Here is an 18637-nt window from a genome sequence, read left to right on the forward strand (position 1 = left end):
CCAAGACCGCCTAGCGTAGGCGAATGGACATGGAAGATAATGGAGAGGGTCTCCACATTACGTCACCGGCCGGCAGCTGGAGCTCCAGCTCCTCTCGATGGTCCTTGGCTTTCCAAGTGCCTCTACGAAATGGACGAGACGGCCGATATGTACGGGGAAGGCTGCGTGATGCGTGCTGCGTGCCCTGCCTTGGTAAACTCTTCCCCCCCACTGCTTTGGTTCCTCTCCCTGACATCAACTTGAGACAATCAGGCTCCTCTCACATCACCAACGTAGGTATGTATACCCCAGACCTCTGCGCACTTGGCCTTGTCTCACAGCTGCAGAATCAACACCACAACTCCAAGCATCCAGAGAACAGCCCCGAAACCAAGTCCGCGATTATTGCCTGACTGCCGCATGCCTCTCACATACACTCGAGTGTAGCAACTGCCGCCAAAAATTCCCATTGAGTACGCCAGAGCCAACTCCACTACGCCAATCCCCCCGACAGACCACTGCCATTGCTTCACGATGCTTCGCTCCTCACGACAACTCATGCGCTTGGCTCCTCGCTTGCCCGCAGTTCCTGCAGCTCCCAAGGCGACATCCTTCTCGACGAAAACTCCATATGCTGCCTTGCAGAGTCCAAAGCGAACCTCGCTAGCTATCCAAGGGCGTCTGACGCCTATGGCTCTCCAGGCACGATACACAAACTCCCCCTACGACAAAATTGACAAGAAGGCCGAGAAAGAAATAGCCCAGAAGAAGCTGGAGCCGCGTCCCGAAGAGGTTTCCGCCGAGTCGTCTACGAGGAAATTTTGGGAGCCTGCACCGGCAAACCCCCAGAACGACGAGAACCTCTCGGGTGGCCTGGAGAAGGAAGTGGTAAGGGCACCCACCCACCGTCTGCCGCCGGTACACGCAACAAATGGCTAATCAAGTGCCGACAGAACATTGTGAGGGACACATTCAACCTCAGCGAGGTTCCAAGGGAACCCTACGCACTCGGTCTCGCCGGTACCCTTCCCTACCTTGCGACCTCACTGAGCACAGTCTACCTCACCTGGGACCTCAATGTCGAATGGCCTTCGTCGTCGACCTTTGCAAACAACGTCTTCATGAACCACGAGTCGGCTCAATACTGGCTGAATCTGCTCGAGCCCATCCAGCTTGGATACGGAGCAATCATCATTTCCTTCCTCGGAGCTGTCCACTGGGTGAGTTCCGTAATCCTCCATTGTCTCTGGCTGAGTCGCATCACTGACGGTCTATAATATAGGGTATGGAGTACGCCGAGAAGACACCGCATCCTCGCCGCACCCCCTTCCGCTACGGGATGGGCGTCCTCGCCCCCATGATCGCTTGGCCCTCGCTTCTCATGCCGATTGAATATGCACTTACGTCGCAATTTGCTGCTTTTACCTTTCTTTACCTTGCAGATGTTCGCGCCAAGAACAAGGGCTGGACTCCTCAATGGTACGGAGTCTACCGCTTCGTCTTGACTGCCATCGTCGGCGTCTCTATTTTCGTCAGCTTGGTTGGCCGTACCAAGGTTGGCAATGCGCAGCCACACATTGGCCAAGGCCTGGCTGAGAGCATGCACAAGGGCAAGAGCGACGAGTCTCGAGACTGGGGGAAGCTCGAAGAGGAAGAGAAGAAACGCCTGAGAAAGGAGAAGGAGGAGGAAGAGAAGGAGAAGAAAGCCGAGGAGAAGAAGCGCAAGGCGGAGGAGAAGAAGACTGCCAAGAAGGGCGAGTCCAAGGGTAAAGACAACAAGGGGGGTGATGAGGACAAGAAAGACGAGTCAGAGTCTAAGGACGAGAGCAAGGACGACAAGGAAAAGAAGGAGTAATTGGGCTTGTCACGTACATACTCATGGTGCTTCGAGGATGTTTCCTTTCTAGTCATCTCTGCGCAGGGTAAGGTCATGGCAAGCCACATTGAGGAGATTCGGCGTTCAAGGTTATAATATTCAGAAGAATATCCAAGCAAATCGAACTTCCTACATTTACAGCTTCACCGCCTACGTCATATCTCATGGAATTGAGTGGTTGTGCCTGTGGATTGTGGCATTCATCAAGACATGTTTTCTTGTTGAGGCTTGTGCGTCTCCAGCTATTCGAAAAACATCATCTCTGAGGCTCATCCGACTACTATGCCGGCCAACTTGTCAGCATCGCAACGAAGCACAAATGACGACTTCAATCCACCCAATATCACTTCTGGTAGTCTCCGCTTCCTAACACAAAGCCGTAATTCGACGAGATATAGAAAAAGAAGACACACCATAACACTTCTCTGGCAAATCCCGGCATCAGACCGCCACGGTTCGTTCTCCCAGATAGTTCACACAGCCCGTGTGCAGTCCACTAACCGGATGCTCTATCCTCTGTTGTTGGAGCAACTCGAAGTGCCCGGAGAGAGAGGGCGCCAATATCTCGGAAGCCAGAGATCCCAGTTCTCTACAAGGCTGCCCTTAGTCGTTGTGGCCAAAGATATCTCTTCTGGCAAAACGCGAGCTCAGCAGGTCCTCGGGAGTCCGCTTGTTGTTTGCCTGCTGCTGCTGACGTTGGCGTTTAGCGCCTCCGCCAGCACCGCCGCCGCCAAACAGGGCAGCCAAGCCCGCGAGGCCTTTCCCCTTGCCCTTTGCACGACCCCCCTTTCCTTTCGCTTTGCCGACGTTAGGAGGCGGGGTGTTAGGAGGAGGGTTGTTAGCAGGGGGTGTGTTAGGAGTGGCGGTGTTAGGGGTGCCGGTGTTCGGGGCCTCGGCGGCGGGAGGGTTGGTACCGGCGCTGATGGCGGCAGCGGCGGACCCAGCGGCCTGCATGTTGGCGTTGGGGAGAAGCTCCTTGACAGCAGTGAGGCCCTGCTCGCCCTGGGTTGCGGCCTCCTGGTTCGACTTAACAGCGGCTGGGAAGTCGACAATGTCTTGCTGGACCTGAGATAGCACGCCCTCGAGCTTTGCGGCGGTCGGGATGTTGGCGGGGGTGTTCTGCTTGGGCGTTATGTCGGTCTGCTGAACGGCGAAGCAGCCGCCAAAGGGACCCTTTGCGTTGTTGTTGAAGCAGCGGACGGTGCAGACGTCTCCAGTGGAGGCTACCGGTCATTGTTAGCCGTGATACGAAGGCGAAGATGACTTCCACCTACCCCCCACGCAAGCCATGTCGGCAGGCATCGTGACGGTGAGCCTGATCTGGCCGTTTTGCGGTTCGAATTCCTGGACGGTCAGCTTGGTCTGGCCTGCTGCGCCATTGGAGTTGCTCGTCAAGTCGAGATCGCAGCTGTAGGGACCAGCGCCATCGGCGCTGACCTGAGCTATAGTCACATCGACGTTGGCTCCTGATGTGACCTGGGTGACAGTCCTGTTGCCAAGTTGATTCTCGGTCTCCTCGCCAATGTCGATGTTGCCTTGAAGAATCGTTCGGCCACACTCGTTAACGACGTTGGCGACGATTTCCTGCTTGTTGATAATATTCGCATCGACCTTGTTTTGGTCCACTACGGAAGAGGCATGAGTTGTGCTCTCGTCTTGAAAGCTGTCTTCTTTATGGACAAACTTACCCAGCAACCCGGGACTGGCTGGGCCAGCAGGGCCTTGGGCCGCGATGATGACGCCTTGGCCCTGGGCCATCGCCAACAAGGCCGAGAAAATTAAAGCTCTCATGGAAGAAGACATAATTGTGATGTTGAGTGAGAGGAGGGGAGAGAGAAAGAGAAAGAGAGAGAGAGAGACGGAGAGAGGGGACAATAGACCGAAAGACAACGCACGAGGCAAGTCAGATCACGATTCGGAATGAAGCGAAAGAACGTGTCCAGCACTGTTGATAGAAAAGAAGCGAGAAAGCAAAATAGCCTTCCAGGGAAGGGACAGAGCGGCTGGAGGGGGTTATTTAACGAGGATGCCGAACGAACGGAGAATGGGAGTTTGGGCCACAACCCAAAGGAGAAAAGCGCAGGGAAGCCTACGTTTTGCCAGAAAGCAAGCCTATTAACTTCACAGATGCTTGCATTGTTTCCTCCGTCTTTCCTGTTTAGCTATACACCCATTTGACAGGAGTTGTTTCCAGGGTAGGGCTTGTTTTGGCGCGAAGGGAAGCGTGATGGGATTCGTGGAGGTCAATGTGTGTAAGCCGCAGAGCGGCCCAGTAAGGCGAACAACAGCCTTCAGGAACCGGAAACTTTGTGTCTGCGCCTGGAACTGTATGTGTGCGGCGGCGGCTGGGAGTGTCTCATCCCAAGTTGGCATCCAAAATAGGAGGCTCTTTCTGCCCTTGTTTCAACCTTCCGATGGAGTATGACCAAAAACACGAGAGTCCCTAACCAGGTCTTCTCTTCAGCTCCGGCAGTCATCTATGTACAGGACAACAGATGTCATAGCATGGGTGGAGATGCTTAGGGAGGCGGGCGTACGCGTGTACTGGCTGGCCGCGCCGAAGATCAAGATATGTCTAATGGGGACAAAATACTCTCCGTGGGGGTGTCCCGCTCGCTGTACACATCGTTTTAAGCAGAGTTGGTCAAAGCTGGTCGCAAAGACATAGCACGATAGGGCAATCACCCCGTCGTGCTGCTGGGATAACCAGGGTGAGAAGATGTGCGCTGGAAGTTCAGACGAAGACGGATCTGCAATGGCGTTTCAGGTTCTCGGTTGATGGACTGAATGAGATATTTTGTGCAGAGGAGGGGGACAAGGAATTAGTGAGTGCAGCCTGAATTCGCCGTCGTCGCCTTGCCACATGGTCCGGTTGTCTCGCGGCGGCGAGCCTCTTTGACTCCTAAAGACTTCAGACGGCGCGTATTCCGAGACAACCTTGTGACGCTTAGACAATCCAATGAAATGTCTGCTCCTGCTTCTGCTGATCGCCGAGGCTTCATGGAACAGACGGGCATTTAAATTCGCGGGCCGGTGCGTCTCTTTTCCCCACGAGTGACTGGCGGCCCTCGCAGGATGCAGAAAACCAATGGCTCGTCAACAACAAAATGCAAGTCACATTATGTTAAGTTCGAAAAGGTTCATTTACCATCCAGCCAGCAAGTTAGCTAGAAAGCTAGCTGCCGACTCTCTCCGGACTGTCTAAGAAAAAGATGAAGTGGGACTCGGCTCTCCGACGGCGAAGTTTTGGAAACATCCATCGTCGTGATTGTTTGAACACTAGACCCTATCTGACCCCGATGTTTCTACGAGGTTGTCGCACGGAACTTTGGGGTAACAGAATACTGGATCTTGTTTGGAGAGTGGTACTAGACATCAGACGGCAAAGAAACCCGAGACCCGAGACAGGAAGACCAACACTTGTTAAGTCGTTTGATAGAAGAGGTGACTCTAGACGACAGGAATTCATGGCTTGAAGATCAAAGGCGAGTGGAGAAATACTGAGGACGTCATTGAGGCCACGTTTGCAATTACTGTGACGCTTTCTGGTCGCGTTAACAGAAGCTAAGCAATGTTTTTTGGTTTAGAATCGCCAGCAATGTCAAATCAGTAGTCTTCGAGCTCCCAAGGTAATTCACGACAGTCTGAAGAAGCAAGGAGCTAATATTTTAGGGCAAAGGAGCAATGGAGAAACAAAAAGAAGCTGATCCAAGATATCCTATTTGTCTACTCGTTGGTCTTTTTAAATTGCTGGCAAGATACGCAGGGATAGCAGCATCCAAGCCACTCGTGGGCGGATGGACCCTTTACATTGAAAGTCGATGAGAATGAAGCACTTGATCCCAGAAGACAGGGGGGGGGGGGGGGGGGCAGACGCAAATGATGGTATATTTAATGGCCAGCAACTTGATGACTGCGCTGCTTGCAGAGACCCAGAATGCCGCCCACGATTTCCTTTGATCCATGTCAAGAGCATCAACGATATGATGGGTGCGACGGCTCTGCCGAGAATGACGGAGATCATGCTCGAACTGTATGCCCCCTTTTCAACGCCCAAGCGTCCAATTCAGCCAGTGAATCAACCATCGAGATGTCAACCACAACGCGACAAGAGGAAGAGGCACTGCAGAAACAGCAGCGATCACCGCGAAACACGGCACCAGCGGTGTAATTTGGAGGTCTAAATGAACGAACGAGTAACGCTCAGATCTGCTGCAACAGAAGCAGAGGTAGAGGAGTGATGCTCGGAATGGCTTTGGAGTTGTTGCTGGACAAGCCAGTTGGAATCGCGATACTCGTGTGTGTATATTTGCGTGTGTGTGCTCACTACCTCCTAGCTACTTTTATACTCTTCTAACTGATTAGGGGTCTTGAACCTCTTACACTTTCATCTCGATCAAGGCCGCTCATGTGATTGCTTGCCACAAATCGATAGGTAAGCACCCCTACTCTATCTTGATCAAGACTTTGGCAAAGTGCTTCTTTTCGTTCAACCTTTTGTACGCATTTTTCGCATCAGCCAGTTCAAAAACGACGTCGTCCCCGGCCGGCACAATGCCCTTTTCGTCGATAAACTTAACCACTTCTTTAAACTGATTTCGGCTGCCGTAGAGAATACCGCGCACCATGCACGTTGCCATGAGGCATCCGAACAGAGACACCGGCTCAGCGTCACCCCCAACACGTCCCAACACGTACAATACTCCCTCCGGCCGGGTGGCCTTTAGTGACTGTCCGAGTGTCTCGTCGCCTCCGACGTCGATAACGATGTCGAAACCGCGTCCCTCGGGTGTTAGAGCTCGAGCTTCTGTTCCCCACGTGTCTTCACTCGTGCGGTAGTTCACGGTTCGGGATGCTCCCAGCTCACGCAGCCGGGCAGCCTTGTCCTCGGTCGAAGTGGTCGCAACGACGGTCGCCCCGGCAGCGACGGCGACCTGCAGGATAGCGACGCTAAGTCCGCCTGTACCCTGAACGAGAACCCACTTGCCCGGTCCGGCTTCTCTGTCCCTCAAACCGAATAGAGCATTCCAAGCCGTGGGCCAGTTGCACGACAATGAACCTGCTGGCAACCAGTCGAGGGACTTGGGGGCATGGACGAGTGCCTTTTCCGAAAACACGCCAATGGTCGTCAGTGTTCCAGGACTACCATGACCCAACATTGAAGGAGTGTCAGCGAGCGTTGCCTGCGCATCGTCGCCTCTGGTGTCGGCAAGTTCAGGCGCCGAGTACATGACCACCCGGTCACCAGGCACAAACTCTTCGACATCGAGTCCCACCGCCTCAACAACGCCTGCGCCATCGCAGCCGGGGATTAGAGGAATGCCGATTGGTCCATGGGCGCCCTTAGATGAGATTTGTTAGCACACTGTCACATATGCATAGCTGGGCCCGGAGGCGCACCTTCGGGATTGAAAGATCGCGGAAATTGAGACTGGCCGCCTTGATCTTGACAAGCACTTTGTTACGGCCGAGCTCGTTAGGTGCTGGGACGGAGACGTTTTCCTTGAACTCAAGTGAGGCTTCGAAGCCCTCCTGGCGGGCCAGAATCCATTGTCTAGCCATTGAGTTCGGGGTAAAGCTGGGGAAAGGTTTGGTAAAGATGAGGAGGGATTATTCCTGAAGCCAGGGGTGCTGCTGCTGCGGTGTTGTTTTGCCCTTCACATTTTGTGATTATCTCTGACATTAAATAGTTGATGACTTCAGGCTTCTTCCACTAATGAATTTGAGGTCAGTATTACTCGTAAAAAGTCGTTAGCCTAGGAGCGAGTGCATGCTCAACCCGCCAACATGCGCTACTTTCTGATTGACCACATTAGGTCAACAACATCTAAATCTCATTTTCCTAATCCGGCAATAAGCCGATGCGCATCGATAACGGTCCGCTTCGTCAACGTTGATTTGTCATCGTGAACTTCATCCGGCTTCAATATTAATCACTACATTTGTTCGCTGCGAGGTCTCTTATCTCATTTTCCTAAAGTAGGCATCGAGATCGAATCAAACGGAATGGCGACATTGACCTTTCTGAATACGACCGGATCGCCGGCTCTCTCGCGGGACTTGGCTAAGAAGATGAGAGGCCATATTACGCGCATCAATTTTGCCAAGCGGCGGGAGCGGAAATTGACGAGGACGACAATATCAGAAGAGGAAAATGACTCGGGACAAGCGGTAGTAACACTCGAGAAGCAGGAATCCTTCGAGCTGCAGGGCCTGGCCAACCGGCTATCACGTTCAAGCACACGCTTTACTGTCTCAACTTGTAGGCCAGGGGCATCCCGTGGTACCACGAATTTTTCAAGAATATTGCTAAGCCAACGCCAGTCTCCCGGCTCTGGTCCGTCCTGTTTCTAAACAGCGACGCCCATCACGGTGATACGAACGAAGAAGCGGCCTGGCTCGGCCTGCTCATCTCAGACCCAGCCTTTCTCAACGCGACGCTATCTGTTGGCATAGGCCACTGGTCGCCAGAGCCCATCTGGAGGCGGGACTCCGGCATCCATTTGCACCGGGCCGTCAGTTCCATGATCGAGCGCATAGGATCCGGTAGGGGTTTTACTGATGGGGGGTTGGGTGCGGCGCTGACTATGGCATTTGGGGAGCGGCTGGCGCAGAACGACTCTGGCTGGAACGTTCATGTTAGTGGCGTGGCACAAATGATCCGTGAGAGGCGGTCCCGGGGCATTGCTCAGGAGCCGTCATGGTTCTTTGGTCTTATGGCCTGGTGAGTATGGCTCATGACTGTCTTGATGATTACGATACAGAGTTTAGCTAACCAAAGTAGCGACTCGATCAATTCTGCCTTGAATTGCCCACGCATGTATCACAGGACGATCGTTGACGCCCTAGGCACTCGGAGCAACCAAGTCTTGACACTTATAGCAGATGTGGTCGACAAGCTTGTAGCGCTACGGAAAACCATCAAGGCTTACCACGAAGATTCAACGGGATCCGAGTCTCTGCTGGGAGAGATTTCAAAGGGTGTACAAGAAGTGTACACTGAGGCAAAGGCCCTCCAATCCAACAGTTGCCCAGAAGTCAAAGCAGCAGCACTCTCCGTCCAAATACTCCTTCATCTATCATGGCCCTCTTCATCCCCTGAAAATCTCACACTCCTTGCCAATAATCTACGAGCGGCACTGGATACACGGAAATTAATCCAGTGTTCCTATATGGACATGACGTCCTGTCAGCTCATGCTCGGCGCTATGTCAGCTGACTACGGGTCCGAAACAAAAGCCTGGTTCACAGGAAGACTCAAAGCCGCAGTGATATCTCTTCGGTCTCGAGGATTGGTCAGGCCGTTTATGGTCACCGATGACGGCTTGGTTTTGGACCAGGCCTTGATGGAGCCGTTCAGGAACATAGTAGCAGTACAATGCTGGAAACCTGTACATGGGTAACGGTTCTTGTCATCCTCTCATTCAAATACGTTGGCTTCACTGCTGTGCTACAATCAATTCGCTTGCGCAACATTCAGAACAACCAGCCCAACTCTGGTCTCCAAGTTGGTTTGTTGATCCAGAAGCATCGCAATACTTGGTTGGTTGGTTTGACTGAAGCTGTTCGCAAAAGTTGGTTGGCTGGGCCTCGACATCAGTGTCTCTTATGCAAAACGAGGTTATTTCATACATAATGATAAGTACCTTTCTATCTTTGAGTATTTCCATACACCAGCTATCTGTATGTACCGATGCCCAGTTATGGGTACCGGTTAAGGCACTCCTAGTGTAGGAACGCCCTTATAACGTTGCTACAACGGAAGTAAAGCCGCATTCAAGACTATCAATAATTTGTTCTTCGTTTCGGTTGCTATGATTTTCACCCCAAGAGTCTGATATCGAACTGCTATCTTATCTGTAAAGAGCCCTTCTATTCCAACTTTCAATCAATCCTGCAGCATCTCAATGGCTTCCGCAGTTCCAAGTGGTATACTCAACCTCTGTGGTAAAGTAGAGGGTTGCAGCTGGATCTTAATTCGCAGCCAGCTGCCGCTACTAGAATAGCAAACATATCGAGGGGAAGCTGGCTGACCAAAGGGCACTGCTCGCGAAATCAATTCCTTATTTCTCGAGCATGCTTGTCTTGATGATAAGTGCTCTAAACTACTTCTTCACATTATCTTTTTCCCGTTTGAACTGGGCCCTATCATAGAATACACATACCCCACTACCATTCAGTACTCCGGCTAGGTCACAGATACTCTAGACTTTGTTTCTAATGCTTTTATCACGCTGGAGCATCACTTGATTTTTAAAGGATGTGAAAGCTTTCTATAATTTAGTTTTGCTCCACTACGATAATACCCACACCCTGTGTTCGCGTCAACGCTTTCCCATCCACGAAGCATCCTAACCCATACATCGGCTTGGAATTGGAAGTAATCTTTAGGCGTGACTACATTAACCCGATATATTATCAACTAGATTTCTTCCGGCTTCCAAATGGTTTATCGTCATATCTCCTTGCAAGTGGCTGGAAATGCATGTGGGCGAGCTCTTCGAGCTTCGGGAGAAAATGATTGTTGTGAAATCTTACAGGACGATTTCTCACGAATCGAGAGTGATGCCGAAGGTATCACGCTTTCAACTCTCCTTCTGGAAACCCCATCACCATCACGAGAGCGCCTTGCGAGGTCTGGAACGGCGATGCCTCGACTCCGAACATCATGCTACTTTCGGGTCTCACTTTGTCTCGCTTGCTTCGTTGCGAACTACCGGGAAATACAATACGAGCTAAGAGCTGAAAGAGTCAACTTGGCAGAACACATGTCCTTCTAGGCATGTACTTTCGAAGGAAATTGAGCAGCGCGTGGATTGGGATTGGAAGGCTGTGAAGACAAAAGCTCACGTGGACTTTCGTGATCTTGATTTCTCCCTCTACATGATATCTCAAAGTTAGCTTCACAAGGACGGGCGGACTTGAAGAATATTCAGGGATCGTCTATCACATTTGACTATTATGACCAAGCCCGGGAAGAGTGTTTCCATTCTGGTAGCATCTCTCTATGTGTGCATATGCAAAATCCGTTTGAAGGATGGAGCTTTCCGCTAGTGCTACGACTAAGGAAAGATAAGAGGCAAGAAAGACTGAAAGACTGTTCCAGCCGACTGACGAGTACTTAGCACCGCATGAAGCAAGCCCGTCAGCCTCGAAATCCAAGCAACTCCGGAACTTGTGATGAGAGGGATCTTACTCCATTGTGCAAGGAAAAGGGACCTCTGCTGTGTTATGGATTGACGTGGTTCATTAAGTCCAATGTGTTTCCGGGCACCTATTCCTCTGAGAAAACCTTTTCTTTTCTTATCGGGTCGTCCATCTTCTCAAGCGAGATGCCACCGCTTTTTATATGTGGATACGAACAGAAACCAGGTCGACCGGAATATTGCATGCTATGGCGGCTGAACCCTTGCTTTCTTCCTCTTCCGCTCCAATTCCTGGCTCTCTCATCATGCTAGATTGAGTACAGCCGAATCATCAACGTGACTCTACCTCTTTCTTTTCCGTGGAAGCATCTATGGCGAGAACGGGGACCAACGCCATTTGTCAAGGGCTCCAACGTCTACAGTTCCCTGGATGTCAAGCTTCAGTCCGAGCTTCCCAGATTGATTCGTCGCAAAGTGACTTGAATCACCACCTCAGTAACCAGTTAGCCAAGTTATAACACAGCCTGGTGGAAGCAGCTACAATTGAGCCTAAACTGAAATGGCTTTGGAGTTATGCAATCTGAAGCCGGTTCCAAGTCCATTTCCCAGCCCCCAAATCTCGGCAATTTGACGCTATCAGAAGACAGAACTGCACAGACCGAAGCCTCCAAAGTTCGTCCCTTCGTCGACATCACTATCCTATTCTAGCCACCGTCTTTCCCAGCGAACGGACGCGCGGCCGATGGTCTTCCCGACACTCAAACCGCGACAAGACCCCCCCCTGCTGGCAGGAGGAGAAGCCCGAGCAACCCGGACATCCGACACCCGCTTCGACAAGTACAAACGGATGAGGCGAGCGTCTCGAGCTTAAAGGAAAACCCCACAAGGCTGTTGTGTTCATGTGCGATAAAATCTGGGACCAAGACCGACAGATGCAATGAAGGTCTTGGGCCTTGTAGTGAACGCAGGCCGAGGTCCGCGAAAACGAGTTCGAATAGCCTCGAAATCTGCCGAAGAAGCCGGCCGCTAACCCCCACCTCTCCGCCCGTCGGGCCCCTCTTTTCCTCCGTTCGATCGTTCCGATCGTTCCGATGCGCCCGATGGTTGGCTCGGCTTTGGCTAGCGAAAGAAGCAGATAGAGAGGGAGAAAGTTGCATAGAACTACCGACCAAACATGCCGGATCCCCGAAAGAAGGAGACAGAAAACCCTAGGAAACAGAAAACTCAAGCCGGCCTGTTCTCTGGTTCCCGGATTTTGCTTGGCCACCTGTCGTCTCATCATCTGCATCGCAACCCGCAGAACCCGCGCAACCAACCCGCACAACCCGCGGACACCCCCCCGCAAAACCGTTTAGCATTCCGTTTCCACTTAACAACAGCACAGGAGGGAGAGGTCAAAAACGAAACAAAGAAATCAACAGAATTTCGATCCCTCGCCGATTGGATTTCAGCCCATGGATTCCAGAAAGGAAGCTTCTGGCGTTTCATGCAGCAGCAGTGATAGCAACAGCGGCGGCACGGTGACAAAACACTGCTGCAGCGTCACGGTCCTGAAGAGTGCATTATGCAGATCGCCGCCGGCCGGAAGAAGAGGTCCGAGGCAACCCCCCGCCCCCTCCTCCAGCCACCGTTTCTCTTACAAAGACTAAAAGGAAAAGGACGGGAAAGTTTGGAGCTTCTTCCCCAAGGTGGCCTAATACCGACCGACGGTGTTAGAGTTGCGTGGTGGTCTTTCGGTCATGCTTAGCCGGACAATTCCTCCGGATCTCATTGACACCTAGGTAAGCAGCCACGCGACATACGACACATCGTCGCTCGCCCGGCAGTCCTGGGGGTCATCCGGAATTGCCGCCCTAGGCGATGACGAGACTTTGCTGCGGGACGTATGGATTACATCGTACACAATGTCCAGGGCAGAGGCTGATCCCCCGACAGCAAAGTCGCATTCTGTAGGGCCATGCGATTCAGGGACTCGAGAGATCAGCAACGGTGACGTGGGGTGGGGGGGTTAGCTCTCAGCCAGTGTTCACCGTGACCGACGGAAGCCTTCCGCAACCACATGGCAGCAGCAGCAGCAGCAGCAGCAGCAGCACTGGAATGCCATTAATGGTTACGCCCAGTAACCACCCATCAAGCAAGCAAGCCTCTAACAAGCAAACCCCCAGCGCGGCAGTCCTGCCGGTACCTTGAACCAGGGTGGTTTCGCGCTACTAGGAAACCCTACGTAGGGCAGGAATCAACAATAAGCCTAAAACCCTACCGTCAAAGCATCCGCCCCGTCAAGGCATTTTAAGCCCTGGAGACCGTTTAAACCGTCCCAGGATTTCGGGTCCCCGTCTCTTATGGCTGCATCCGACACGTACAGCAGTTCTCCAGCCCCTCACACGATGATACATCAAGGAGTCAAAGACACTGCACGTACAGGTATCGTCAGTCAAGACCATCACTCTGCTGCACTGATGTCATCAACCGTCTTACCCACACACACAAACTGGGGCGCGCGCACATACAATGGCAAGCTTTCCGCCGAGCTCTTCTCTGGTGCTGAAGAGGAAGAAAGAAACAACCCTGAAAACGTCGCCCCAGAAGCGGGACATGATGCCGTCACCATACCTGTTGGGTCCTTGGAACACTCACACCCCCCCTGGTCGCAGACAGACACGCCAGGGCCGACAGGCGGCACAACGCGCGGGGTTGTTCCCTCCCGAGAGAAGCCAAGGACCCAACGAGTGCACGAAAAATAAAAGGCCAAAAAAGAGAAAGAGAAAGACAGCATGGTGTTGAACCCCTCCACCGGCGTTGACGTCATGGCCACGCCGCCAGGCCTCGCGCCGCGTCTCATTCATCTCCGTGGCGAGACTTTTTTGATTTCCCGTCTCTCTTTTTTTTTTTTTTTTTTTTTTTTTTGCCACGGACTCACCGTTTTCCCACGTCGTGAACCTTGCTTCGAATGAAATCTTGGGTACTTTTGAAATGTACAATCTCGTTTCCCGCGGTTGGGTGGTTGTGTTGAACATTGGCAGTGAAGTAGTAACACGAGATTTGGTTGTCGCGTCGCATCGCATCGAATCCGGCCATCGCCACCTGCGACGGCTCGCACATTGCATCATTAGTAAAGCAGAGCTTCTCAGGGGGGCTTCTCGTCTCTGATGTGTGTGTGTGTGTGTGTGTTTAGTGCACGTATCGGGGACGGTTTACATGCTGGTTGCCCAGCCCGTGTTTCCACATGTTCGTCGCCGCCACGGCCGCCGCCGCCGCCCCTTTACGTCCGCCAAGTGCGCTGCACAACTGGATCTATCTAGTAAGCGGAGCTGTCAGCGCTTGGTGTTTCCCTCGGCCCATTGCAGATCTCTCTCTGGTGGTATCCGTACTTTGCGGAGAGTTTTCCCTCGAAGCGTGTAGGATCGCCGTCGCCGCAGCCGATGCGAGGAATGCGATCGAGGCCGCACAGCGTCCGGAAGCAAAAAATCCCTCCCGTGTTGTTCGCCGTAAAGACTTTCTTGACGTCGTGGATATGCATAAACCACCACCCCTCTAATCCGACGGTTTTAGTGCATAATGGGCATCACACAGATCGTTTCGATACCCTTTCCAGGAAGACGAGATATGGTCCGGTTCCATGAACCAGTGAGATGGCGTTGCTGGCCGACCATGCGTCCGTCATGCGAACATGCCACGAATTGCAGAGACGACTGAGACCAGTTGTTGGTACAGTTCCTGCTCGCCAGTGGCACCGTGGGGGAGCAGCCTGTCGTCTCTTTGCGTTGCAGCGAGGCTCCGTCGTCCTGTCCTCGTGACCGCCGCTGCGCTCCCGAAGGAACCCCCTGATCCCCGCCCCTTCACCGAGGATTGGTTGAGGCCACTCTCTTCAGCTTTCAGGTGATGCCTGGCGATAAGCCTCAATCGAGATCTGGGATCGGTCGACTTTTTCACATGTGCCTCCCCCTCCCGCTCGACCTGCCCCTCAACGGCCAACCGTATTGTATGCCACGCCTGCGTCGCAAAACGCGGTACCGTTGCCGTGAGGTGTCCATGCCGAAATCCTTTTACAGAGTAAACCCAACAGAAGTTGGCAGAGTCCACGCCGGAAGTCCAACAAACGGACAAACGGCATATGCCCGAGCATTCGAATGGCTTCCTTGAATATTTCAGGCCTCTGGTCTTTTGGGCGGGGTGCCAAGCGAGCCCGCGCGAGACATGAGTTGCAACGGCTCAATCACATCGACTCTAGAAACGCTGTGCCTTGCCCCCCGTGTGCCGGCGCCAAGAAATGTTGCCGGCCTTGGTCCGAGGGCAAATAGAATAAAAAATACACCGGCGTGAAGAGATTACCATCTATGGCCTCGCGAAGAAGAGAGGCTTTCTCCACGGAAGACGCACCACCCAGTCAGTACGTGTCGTCATCGTGGCCGTACCGAGTCGAGTTGAGTCGAGGGCTTTTGAAGATCCCACGAGGGCTGATTCAGGCCGTTTCACACCAGATGGTGCAATGCGAGCAACTGAGTCGGTGCTGTTCGGTTATGCCCGAATCGGTCGGTGCACGTATCCTCAGTGTCGCGTGGGATCCTGCGATTTGAGACGATCCTCTGTACGTGCTCGAACCTTCAAGAGTCAGGTCTGGCAGATCGGACCAAAACACGGTTCAGTTCGTTGCGAGCCGAACGGAGCTTGCAACGGAGGGAGGAGGTTGAGGATGCGACGGACAAATACGGTCAGTCGGCTCGAGGAAAAGTCGGGCAGAGGCGGTGGAAAAGGCGCCGAACCACACCGAGCACGCCCCCCTCCATCACGGTCTAACGGGTTATCCCTCGCGACTCCCGAGGGGTCTCTTCCTCCCGTCTTTCCTCCTCTCGACGCGGGGTTCGATCGCCCGGCCACAGAGGACCCTGATGTGCAGAACCCCTCTCCTCCCCTCCCCCTCCTTGTGCTCCCGGTAGCTCATGGGGGCAGGAATGCACCATGTGCTGCAGCAAATGCTGCAGTAAATTATCCTCCGATAAGCATCAGCCACAGGTGAGCTTCTGTAAACGGATGACAAGACGGGTGCTCGTCCCGCCATTTGGTTCATAGTAAAGGAGGGATATGCGCTTGCTTGCTGGTCGAAAAGTCGGGGTGCTCCTTGACGGAAGCCTGCCTTTTGGGGGCTCCATGCCCACCGGCTCGAGGCGCCGAACCAACAAAGGCATCTATCTTCTGGCCAGCGATTCGGTGTCTTTGCCTTGGTTCCGTACTGTGTGGTATACATCGTACTTACTGGCGGAATCTGCGGCTGCGGCTGCGAAGAGGGTGGGTAGGAATCGGGTGACTCGTTGGAAAGTCACGAGGGTTTGGCTCGCCCGTTCCGTCAGGTTGGTCCAGGTAAGAAAGGCGGCCGTGACATTGTCGCGATGCTCACCCCGTGACCGAATTGGGCAGGCGGCCGTCGAAAAGCCAAAGGAAGGAGTGCAGTGTCAACGAGCCGGCGGTTATACATGTGATGTCCGGACTACAGGACCAGGAGTTGCATTGCTACATGCCAGCATTTGGCACCTTACACACCACTGACTGGAACGCATGCGAAGAGTTGGAAGATGATGACTGGGACTTTGGGGTGCTGGGTGAGGCCACCGATGCCAACGTAGCAGCGCGTGGATGAAAGCCCTTGGACCAAGACGATGGCGATGCAGCACTTGGTTGCTTACTCGTCGTCGTATTCTAGCGTACCACATTCCGCGCCGACAACCAACGCGAAGACGAGGTCGTGAAGCTTATTTCGCATCACACACAACAACCCAACAGCGCCGGCGCTCATTTGTCGGGCTCGAGATGGTGTTACTAGTACACACGAGTGACTGGGAAGACAGGTAGTGAGGGTCATAGGGAGAGAAAGAGAGAGAGAGCTGCAAGGCGGAAAAGTAAGCCCGACTCGTCTCCCGTCGGGCCAGGCAAACAGCCCAATGAGAGCCCCCCTCCCCTTGGGTTGAGGTTTCGGGCCATATTCCAGCATAAACGATTGGATGTTGTTTCGCGGATAGATGGCCTAGCGGCGTGAGATGATTGGCACTATTGCTAATACTGGGTACGAGACAGTGAACATGAAGGTACGAGACCGGTCCGTCACGCCTTTTATTAAACTTGTTGACATGCATAGCTACAGTAGATGCAGATGGCGGCACAGGGAGATGGCAGGGCGGCTTCGTGCGACTGGTGGATATTCCAGTGTTAGCTGACTGCCCAAATAGGCCGTCTTTGCTGTCGCTATCGCGAGGTTCGGTGTCGTCGCGTTGGAACTTGGCGTTGGCACCGACATTAGTGGACAGTTGAGACAAGTCTTTGAAGGCTGGGCGCAGATAGCTGTTTTGGTGAAATGAGGGGATGTCTGGGGTTAGAAGAGGGGGAACTGCGCGCCGAGGCCAAAACGGCCCGGGAGAGCTGGGATACCGAGGCGAGGCTCCAAAGGGCACAGATGCCAGGCCAACGAGATGAGGAAGTGACACGAGAGACCCGTAATGGTCTATCAATATCGTCTGGCATGATGATGCCTTGGGCCTGGGGACTGATGGCGGGCGGTGAAGCGATAAAATTACACGTCGTACGCGAAGGCGCGGTTGAGACCCCTCAAGTGCTACGAGAGGCGAGATGACCATCGGCGGCTTGTTCTTTTTTCGACGTTCTTCATGGATGGCACTGACGGGTATCGAGGATTAGGCGGCGGACTGTGTAACCGTGGTCACTGGTCCCGCATCCATCCGGTATCGTCCATTGGCTGCAGGGCTGACCCTTTTTGCACAGCCTGCCAAGATTCACGAGGAGGGAAGGGGACGGGGTAGGGCGGGCCAGGCCAAGAGATGGAGGAGATTGTGGTGTATGTACTTGGTGTAGGCCGCCCAGGTCCAGGCATTGTCAGCCGCGACCTTCTATCTGAGGTCCCACGATGGCTCGGATTGCGAGATGAAGACGCAACCCGGGGCGCATATGGGAGACGGCCAAGGCATCCCGGGGATGATAAAGTGGATGATGCGGCTTTGAATGTTGAACATATCGGGTGGACGAACGTTGTCGCCGAATTCCTTGTTTGATGGTTCTCCCGTTCAATCCGTTCCAGCAGTCGTAAGTGGCACTCCCTCCCATCGGTCATGTTCCGCCAACAGCATACGGATACCTAGGTAGGTCGGGAACAGGAGGCAAATCACCCAAGCGGGCCTCTGCGCATCAGTTCCGAGTCAGGAATCGGCTTCGAGGCTCAATGATGCGGCGAGTGTGATGAAGGATAAGAAAGAAGCCGAGGGGCCAAGGACTGAGAGCTTGGGACGATCGGCGACGCGTTTCGCTCTTGACCCTGGAGGCGGCCAACAAAGGATACGGGGGGGTTGAGATGCGGATAGAGGCGTCGGGACGTCGAGAAGCTGGTGAGGGTCTAGCGCGGGCTGGGAAACATGAGACCAACGAGTCTCTGTACACGTAGCTGATTTTCTGGAAGCAAGAAGATGAAGCGATGTTCGAATAGGGCGTGAAGAGGAAGACCAAGTTCATCAGCAGACGGCTGCAATCAATCAATCCGGCAGTGACAGTGACATTCATTCGATGACAGATAGGATACCTAGGTACGCTCGACGTTCGGTACGTACCGTCACCACCGTCACCACCGTCTCGTCTC

The 18637-nt window shown here is 53.4% G+C and overlaps 5 protein-coding genes across 5 annotated transcripts; 2 read left to right on the forward strand and 3 right to left on the reverse strand.

Moving 5' to 3' along the window:
* The first annotated feature begins 115 nt into the window (after positions 1–115).
* On the forward strand, positions 116–1985 carry CDEST_05965 (uncharacterized protein). Its single transcript, XM_062922124.1, has 5 exons — positions 116–192; positions 245–276; positions 327–867; positions 933–1199; positions 1262–1985. The coding sequence occupies exons 3-5, from the start codon at positions 514–516 to the stop codon at positions 1832–1834; spliced, it is 1194 nt and encodes a 397-aa protein (XP_062778175.1). The 5' UTR covers positions 116–192; positions 245–276; positions 327–513; the 3' UTR covers positions 1835–1985.
* A 473-nt stretch (positions 1986–2458) lies between these two features.
* CDEST_05966 (Putative egh16-like virulence factor) lies at positions 2459–3658 on the reverse strand (the record flags this gene model as incomplete). The annotated part of the gene is made up of 2 exons (XM_062922125.1): positions 2459–3078; positions 3130–3658. The coding sequence occupies 2 exons, from the start codon at positions 3656–3658 to the stop codon at positions 2459–2461; spliced, it is 1149 nt and encodes a 382-aa protein (XP_062778176.1).
* Positions 3659–6300: 2642 nt separating this feature from the next.
* On the reverse strand, positions 6301–7417 carry CDEST_05967 (Putative GroES-like superfamily, alcohol dehydrogenase-like, NAD(P)-binding domain superfamily; the record flags this gene model as incomplete). The annotated part of the gene is made up of 2 exons (XM_062922126.1): positions 6301–7197; positions 7256–7417. The coding sequence occupies 2 exons, from the start codon at positions 7415–7417 to the stop codon at positions 6301–6303; spliced, it is 1059 nt and encodes a 352-aa protein (XP_062778177.1).
* A 444-nt stretch (positions 7418–7861) lies between these two features.
* On the forward strand, positions 7862–9258 carry CDEST_05968 (Putative fungal transcription factor; the record flags this gene model as incomplete). Its single annotated transcript, XM_062922127.1, has 3 exons — positions 7862–8117; positions 8180–8579; positions 8685–9258. The coding sequence occupies 3 exons, from the start codon at positions 7862–7864 to the stop codon at positions 9256–9258; spliced, it is 1230 nt and encodes a 409-aa protein (XP_062778178.1).
* An 8702-nt stretch (positions 9259–17960) lies between these two features.
* CDEST_05969 (uncharacterized protein) lies at positions 17961–18513 on the reverse strand (the record flags this gene model as incomplete). Its single annotated transcript, XM_062922128.1, has 1 exon — positions 17961–18513. The coding sequence occupies one exon, from the start codon at positions 18511–18513 to the stop codon at positions 18193–18195; it is 321 nt and encodes a 106-aa protein (XP_062778179.1). The 3' UTR covers positions 17961–18192.
* Positions 18514–18637: the final 124 nt, after the last annotated feature.

This window comes from Colletotrichum destructivum, chromosome 4 (genome assembly GCF_034447905.1).
Source record: "Colletotrichum destructivum chromosome 4, complete sequence".
Lineage (NCBI taxonomy): Eukaryota > Fungi > Ascomycota > Sordariomycetes > Glomerellales > Glomerellaceae > Colletotrichum > Colletotrichum destructivum.

Excerpts from the sequence above, each read along its gene's own strand:
- CDEST_05965 (XM_062922124.1), top strand. The coding sequence starts at position 514 with ATGCTTCGCTCCTCACGACAACTCATGCGCTTGGCTCCTCGCTTGCCC. Across the intron at positions 868-932 it reads GTGGCCTGGAGAAGGAAGTG|AACATTGTGAGGGACACATT; the intron begins GTAAGGGCACCC and ends AAGTGCCGACAG. Across the intron at positions 1,200-1,261 it reads TCCTCGGAGCTGTCCACTGG|GGTATGGAGTACGCCGAGAA; the intron begins GTGAGTTCCGTA and ends TCTATAATATAG.